Here is a 7,609-nt window from a genome sequence, read left to right on the forward strand (position 1 = left end):
TTATCTTCCTGCAGAGTTTGGCTCATGGTGACCTCTATCCAATTTGCAAGGCTGTCAATCTCCCATGATTCTCCCTCAGAGCAGCTGGTGGACTTGAACTGCTGAACTTTCAGTTAGCAGTGCAACTGCCTAACAAACTAGGCCACCAGAGCTCCTTATAGGAAGTTGATGTTAGGAAGGCGGAGAGGTGTGCCCCAAGGCTCCAGTCCCCCACATGCTCAGAACCTGTAGATGGTCAGGAGACTTGGAATTCCTCTCCCAGAGAGGGGATGCCAGTCCCGGGGCATCAGGGCATCGTGGATGCGGCCATGACACTGCCCTGGATGATGCCAGCAGGTAGAGCTGCCTGGGCAGGGCACGCAGGCGCAGGATGGGCCCACATGCATCAGACGCCCTGGATGGACAGAAAAGGAGAGGAGTGAGTGCCCTCTGGCTCCAGAAGGCTCGAGGGGAGAGCCAGGAAGACACAGGTGGGAGAGGCTCACAGGCTGTCCCGAGAGGACCGAGAAGGGACACATAGACTCAAAGCACAAAACTGGCTGACAGAACATTCTCTTAAACAGGGGAGAGGATTAAGGTCCCGAGAGGATGGTTGGAACTCCCTGGGAAGGAGAATGTTACTACTACTAATATATATAATAGACTACACTCGTCAACTACCCATCACTCACTGTCAAAACCATCCAATGGAGTCAGCTATCACTCTCATGTTACAAACAGGGAAACAGGCTAAAAAAAATATAAGGGATGTGCCTAACGATTAGGCACTGGGCTGCTAACTGGAAGGTTGCAGGGTCAAGTCCATCCAAAGGAACCCTGGAAGCAAGGCCTGGCAACCTCCTTCTGAGAGACCAGAGCCTCTGAAAGCCTGCAGAGCTCAGCTCTGCTGACCACATGCTTCATCCAAGGAGACCCTCAGCGAGATGGGCAGACACAGCGACTCCAGCAACAGGCTTAAGCGTAGCTGAGATTGTGAGGCTGGTGCGCCCTCAGCGGGCTGTGTTGTGTTGTGTGTGCTATGAGCTGGGGTGGGTTGACACTACAGGTCGGCTGTTCCTTGGGCCATTGTGAGTCATATATGACAGCTCCTGACAACAACCACCACCATTCTTAAACTGATAAGACATTGAGGTTCTGGCCACTTTTGGGGAATATTTTGAATTATGCTGCTATCAATCTTCATGCACAAGTTTTTTGGGGGGTGGGTAGGGGTATGTTTTCACTTCTCATGGGTGCTTACCTAGGAGTGGACCTGCTGGTTCACATGATAAGGAACTTGAAGAAACTCTGATAGCTCAATACTTAAGTATTCATTTAAGTATTAGCATAATACTTAACTGAAAGATTAAGCAGTTTGAATTCACCAGGAGATTCAATAGAAAAAGACCTGGTAATTTGTTGCCATAAAAATGATAACCCCCAAACTCCCAAGGGATAATGCTAGTGTGTCACATGGGGCCACTGAGTCTCCGTCAACTCCGTGGCACCTAACAACAGGGCAGGTGGCACTAACCACCAAAGTGGCTGTACTATGTGAAATTCCCACCAGTGGTGTCTGAGGCTTCTGACTAACTGCCTCAGGTTTACAAGTACTCTTTACAGAAACATATTGCCTCATCTTGGAGTGGTTAGTGGGCTCAACCCCCCAACTTCTGGGTTAGTGCAACTGGCAATAGTAGTAGTAATTGTTGTTGTTGTTAGGTGCCATTGAGACAAATATGACTCACGTGGGAGACCTTATGAACAATAGATCTGAACCTTGTCCTGCCCTGCGCCATCCTCACAATTTCTAACACACTTGCGACCATTGTTGCAGCCACTGTGTGAATTCACTTGGTTTGAGGGTCTTTCCCTTTCTCTGTCCCTCCCCCTTCCTAAGCATGATGTCCTTCTCCAATAAAAAGCCTCTCCTAACAACATGCTCAAAGTATATGAGTTGTTTTACCATCTTTTCCCCAAGGAGCACTGTGGCTGCTTCCTCTCCAAGACATTTATGTTCATTTGGCCATCCATGGGATATTCAGTACTCTTCTCTAACACCACAGTTGAAAGGCATCGATTGTTCTGTCATACTTATTCATTGTCCAGCTCTTAGTGATTTGAACAAGTGACTGAAAAGATCATGGCCTGAATCAAGTGCACCTTAGTATTCAAACTAACATCACTGGTCCTCAATAATTTGGAGAGATCTCTGTCTGCCGACTTTTCCATGCCATTCATCTCCTGATCTCCTGACTGTTGGTACCAAGTGTATTGATTGTGGATCCAAATAAGATGAAGTTGTCGACAGTTTCAATCTTCTCTTCATGTATCATGACGTTGTCTACAGGTCCAGTAGTGAAAATTTTTTTTTATGTTGAGATACAATTCATAATGAAGGCTGTAGTCTTTGATCTTCTACAGAAGCACAAGTCCTCCTCCCTGTCAGCAAGCAAGGCTGTGTCATCTGCATACTGAAGGTGTGATGAGTCTCTCTCCAATCCTGATGTCCCATTCTTCTTCACAGAGTCCAGCTTCTCAAATAGTTTGCTCAGCAAACAGACTGAATATGTATGAAGAAAAGATTCAACCCTGGAGCTCTGGTGGCCTGGTGGCAAGAGACTGCACTGCAATCCCAGAGGTACACGGTTCTAATCCACCAGATGCTCTGCTGGAGAGGGAGAGGCAATCTCTTCCTGCACTAGTCAGATCTGATTTGACGGTACACACAAAAAAATAATAAAATTTAAAAAAAAGATTCAATCCTGACACATGTTGTTGTTATATGCCATTGAGTCATTTGCGACTCATAGCAACCCTATGTACAACAGCCCTAAACCCTGCTCTATCCTGTGCCAATCACACTGCCTCTGACACACCCATCACGATTACCCCAGTCACCGAATCAATCCATCTCATAGAGGGTCTTTCCCTCCTGCGCTGTCCCTCCACCCTCCCAAGCATGATGTCCCTCTCCAAGGACCTGTCACTCCTTGCAACACGCCCAAAGTATGTCAGACGAAGCCCCAGAATCTTCGCCTCCAAGGAGTTGCTTGGTTTAATCCTCTCCAGGATGAATCTGTTTGTTTTCTTGGCAGTCCATGGTACATTCAATACTCTTCTCCAGCACCACAGCTCAAAGGCATCAATTCTCCTTCTGTCCTCCCTAGTCATTGTCCAACTCTCTGATGCATAACAAGTGATTGCAAAGACCGTGGCCTGTATCAGGCGCACCTTAGTCTCCAGAGAGACACCGTTGCTCCTAAGTACTTTAGAGAGGTCCCTAACAGCAGACTTCCCCATCACAATACGTTTTTGGATTTCCTGGCTGCTGGTGCCAAGAGTGTTGACTGTGGAGCCGAGCAAACTGAAGCTGTGAACAGTCTCAATCTCTTTGCCATCCATCCAGATGCTACCAATTGGCCCAGTGGTGAGAATCTTTGTCTTCTTGACATTGAGTCTCAGTCCATACTGAAGGCTGCCGTCCTTGACCCTCTGCAGCAAGTGCATGAGGTCCTCCTCAGTTTCAGCAAGTAAGGTTGTGTCATCTGCATAACGCAGATTGTTAATAGATCTTCCACCAATCCTGATGCCACACTTCTCCTCATAGAGCCCAGCCTCCCGGATAATCTGCTCTGCATACAGGTTGAAAAGGTCCTTTCCTAATTTTAAATCACTCAGTGTTCCCTTGCTCTGTGTGCACAACAGGCTCTTGGTCTAGGGAGAAGCTTCGCATGAGCACAATTAAGTGTCCTGGAATTCCCATTCTTCTCAATGTTAGCCATAATTTGTTATAATCCACAGTTAAATGCCTTATAGCATGTGATTCCAGGTGTCAGTTTAGTTGGGTAATAATGATAGCTTTAATTTAAGTGCATGCTCATTGCCCTTGAGAAGGTACTCATAGCCGATGTTGTATTGAGTTTCCGAGGCTATAAATCTCACAGGATGAGAAACAGCAATAGCCAACATAAATTGGAACTCAACTTTCACACGTGTCCTGTAGTTTATCTGGCAACATCTTCCATGGGCCCTTAGGCAGACCGCCGGGGACCCCAAAGGACAAGGCTACTCACGTCTCCCCTGACAGACTTTCTCCATCCCTTCAGTTTATTCTCAGACACCATGCAGCCCTTACCTCTCCTGTGTTCCCTCATTCCCCATCAACCTGACTGCCTTCTTTGGACTCGTCTGTCAGGCCCCCTTCACACACAGCTCAGGAGGACAGAGTAAAGCACCATGGCCACCTCCCTCGTCCTAAGCCGTCTACCTCTGTGAATACATCCTTGATTTTATTTTTCAGCAGCCTTGAGTCACAGCTGACCTCTCTGGAGCTGGCCTGGCCTGTATGTTTGACAGTCTTCCTGACACTCAGGGTGTGGGAGAAGGAAGGAGGGACGAAGCCCTGGGCCCTGACTCCATCAAACCAGAAACCCTCACACTCCACAGGCACAGTTCCAGAGAGTTCTTCCCTTTGGGTCTCCACCCTACGAGAAGCATCTCTGGAAGCCCAGGATCCCTCACAGGGAAGGCCAGACCTGCTGGAAGGGGAAGCCGCCCACCTGATAACTTAGCTGGAGAGGCTGCTCTGGCATCTTGGTCCACAGGCAGGAAGGACTGAGTCGGGGCGCTGTCTTGGGGAGCAGGGAGATCAGGAAGAGTGGGGAGATTGGGGGGCGTGGAATTCTGGGGGCTGGACTCCAGGCTGGTGGGCTGTGAGCTGGTGTCCGAGCCAGGGTTCAGCGGAGTGGGCTGCAGGCCAGAGGGCTGTGGAGGGGAGTCGTAACTGGTGTCCTGCGGGGTGGACTGGGAGCTGGTGTTCTTCGAAGAGGACCCCCAGCGCCTGGCGTCTGGCCGTCTCCTCTTACCCTTTCTCATGATAACTGGGTGGGACCTACATGGGGCTGCCTAACTTCCCGGGCCCCTTCCGCAGGGGCCGGTGGGGCTACTCCCCGCAGGAAGGCTCTGGCCTTGTCTGGAGCCGGCCCCCCCAGAGAACACTCAGTCACCCCCCTCCTGTGAGGTCACAAACATGGGAGGCTCCCATGGCAGAGCTGGGGGGTGGCATCTCTGCATACTGCAGCCACTGCTTATAGACAAAGAGCAGCCGTTGCCACCACGTTCCTCTTATATCTGGGTTGACAGCCCAGAACCCCACGATTCTGCATCCAAATGCTTTCTACGGTCTTTGTGGTAGATCTGTTTGGTTCCATGGCACCCAGGATGTGACAATGGCTGTCTTGTCACTAGCACCAACAGAATCTACAATCACTGTGTATTTGTGAGTTTTAGGCAACATGATTAAAGATTTGGAGGCTAGTGGAAGGATTTAGCTTCCAGAACCTTCGACGACTTTGGTTGTTCTATTACTCCAGATTTATCCACCAAGCAGTCACCCCAGGCCCCTCAAAGCCTGCACACTTGCCCCACCTGTGGAAGGTTTGAGTGGGTGAATGTGTGTGTGTGTGTGTGTGTGAGTGGGGTGGGGAGACAGTCACCTTTCGTAACTCTCACGTTGAGCAACAAATTCTCCCCAAGAACATACAGCTATTCGGAAAGAGGAAACTCATTACCTGTGCAGCGCAGATTAGCTTTCTGGGGCCAACCTGTGAGGTAGAGCAGGAAGCAGGACCTTGCTGTAAGTCAGCAGTGTGGTCTCCATTTTTAGGAAGGAAGAGGACAGTATTTACAAGACCTCCTTAAATGTCACACTTTGATGGTCTTTGAAATAAACTCCCGTGGGAAGACCACTTCCACCCTCAGGTTTCACACCGCAGGTGAGTGTGGGGCCGGGGACCCCATGAGTGCAGCCTTGGTTTGGGACAGAATTTCCTGCTGCAGAACAAGCCTTAGCACAGACCCAGCTCAGTGGAGGGGGCCCGGGTGTCACAAACAGCTGGCATGCGTCTACGAATCTCAATTCACTCAATAAAAAACTACAGGCAAGAACACCCCATGGGGCACATTTGTGGCTTCCGTGAGGCAGAATCGACTTGGGTGCAAAGGACTGGGTTTTTAACTAGATGAAAGGAACCCATGGGTGGCACAAACAGCTAAGCGCTTAGCTATTAACTCAAAGGTTGGTGGTTTGAATCCACCCAGAGCTACCTTGGGAGGAAAGCCTTGGCAATTTACTCCCAAAAAGTCGTAACCCTTGAAAAGCTTGTGGAGCATAGTAAGTCATAAATGACTCCATGGCAACCAGTGTAGATTCAAAGGCTTAAGAAGAGCCCTCCGGGAAGTCTAGAGGCCCCAAGTGAATTGTGCATTGACACGGCATGCCTCAGCGATTCTAGAACCTGAGACAGGAGCCCTGGTGATGCAGTGTGTTAAATATTGGGCTGCTTCGACTGGAGCTCACCTAACAACAAGACAGACTGAAGTTGGCAAGGATTCCACGTGACCTGCAGCCACATCAGTGCGCCTGGAAGGAGCAGAGAAGCAAGCAAATCGTTATGACACAATATAAAGATTAAACAATGTCATAAAGCAAACTGTGTGGACGGTTGAAGGGAACACCTGTAAACCTAAACGCTAATAACAATAAAAAAGACACAAAGAAGGAAAATAGAAATGGAATGGTGCAGTGCAGTGGGGCAAAACTGTTGCAAAAGACCTCTTTAAAGGGTTGAAGCGCACAGATGTCACTTTAAGAACTAAGGTGCGCCTGAACCAAGTCAAGGTGTTTTCAATTGTCCCATAATGTATGCCAAACTGGACAATAAATAAAGTAGACGGGAGAATTGGTGCCCTTGCGTTGACGAAGAACATTGAGTATACCAAGGAGAGCGAGCACAAGGAGCACAGAGCAGTCTGTCTTAGGAGAAAGGCCAGAATAGTGCTGGGAAGTCAGGATGGTGAGACTTCGTCATTGGTACTGAGGACACAGTACTGGGAGGGGCCATCCCTGGAGGAGGACAGCATTCCTGGTAACATAGAGAGTCAGGGAGAAAGAGGAAACCCCTTAATAAGATGGACTGACGCTGTGGCAGCAACCACGGCCTCAAGCATGGTAGGGGGGGTGCAGGCGCGGGCAGTGCTTGGCTTTCTTGTATGTCACTCTCCATTAGAGTCCACCGGACACCATCTGACAATAGTAAGGAGGTTCCCAAGCAATGAAGAAAAGGTACGAGGGAGTTTGTCCTGGAAGAGTGAAAGGCCTGGGAACAAATGTTCCGTGCTTGGAACATTTCTAAGTCTCCCGTGTGGTCTGACTCGGGGAGCCTGAGTCTAGTGGTCTGACTCGGGTCTGAGGTCCTAGCTGGGAGCCTGAGTCTTCTACAGTCTGGTCTGAAGCCACTGTCCTCGACTTGGGCCCCATGCTGTGATCAGGGGCCCAGATCCTTTGTGGAGGCCTTTTCCCTCCATCAGCAGTCCTAGTGAGCCACCGATGGCTAAGGACTCAACTGCTAACTGAAAAGGTCAGCAGTTCAAATCCCCCAGCCTCTCCTCAGAAGATGTGGCACTCTGCTTCCGTAGAGATTGTTGTTGTTAGTTGTCATTGAGTTGAGTACGGCTCTTAGTGACCCTTTGAACCACAGATCTGAACCCTGACCTATCCTGTGCCTTCATCACCATCTCTGACACGCTTGAGCCCACTGCTGCAGTCACAGTGTCACTCCATCTTGAG

The 7,609-nt window shown here is 49.4% G+C and overlaps 1 protein-coding gene across 1 annotated transcript; it reads right to left on the minus strand.

The window, feature by feature from the left end:
* Nucleotides 1–218: 218 nt before the first annotated feature.
* On the minus strand, nucleotides 219–4,857 carry SPATA3 (spermatogenesis associated 3). Its single transcript, XM_006893544.1, has 2 exons — nucleotides 4,542–4,857; nucleotides 219–394 (listed from the first exon to the last, which is right to left on the minus strand). The coding sequence occupies exons 1-2, from the start codon at nucleotides 4,855–4,857 to the stop codon at nucleotides 219–221; spliced, it is 492 nt and encodes a 163-aa protein (XP_006893606.1).
* Between the last annotated feature and the right edge of the window lie 2,752 nt (nucleotides 4,858–7,609).

This window comes from Elephantulus edwardii, unplaced genomic scaffold (assembly GCF_000299155.1).
Source record: "Elephantulus edwardii isolate Elephantulus edwardi_28Jun2011 unplaced genomic scaffold, EleEdw1.0 scaffold00127, whole genome shotgun sequence".
In the NCBI taxonomy this organism is placed as follows: domain Eukaryota; kingdom Metazoa; phylum Chordata; class Mammalia; order Macroscelidea; family Macroscelididae; genus Elephantulus; species Elephantulus edwardii.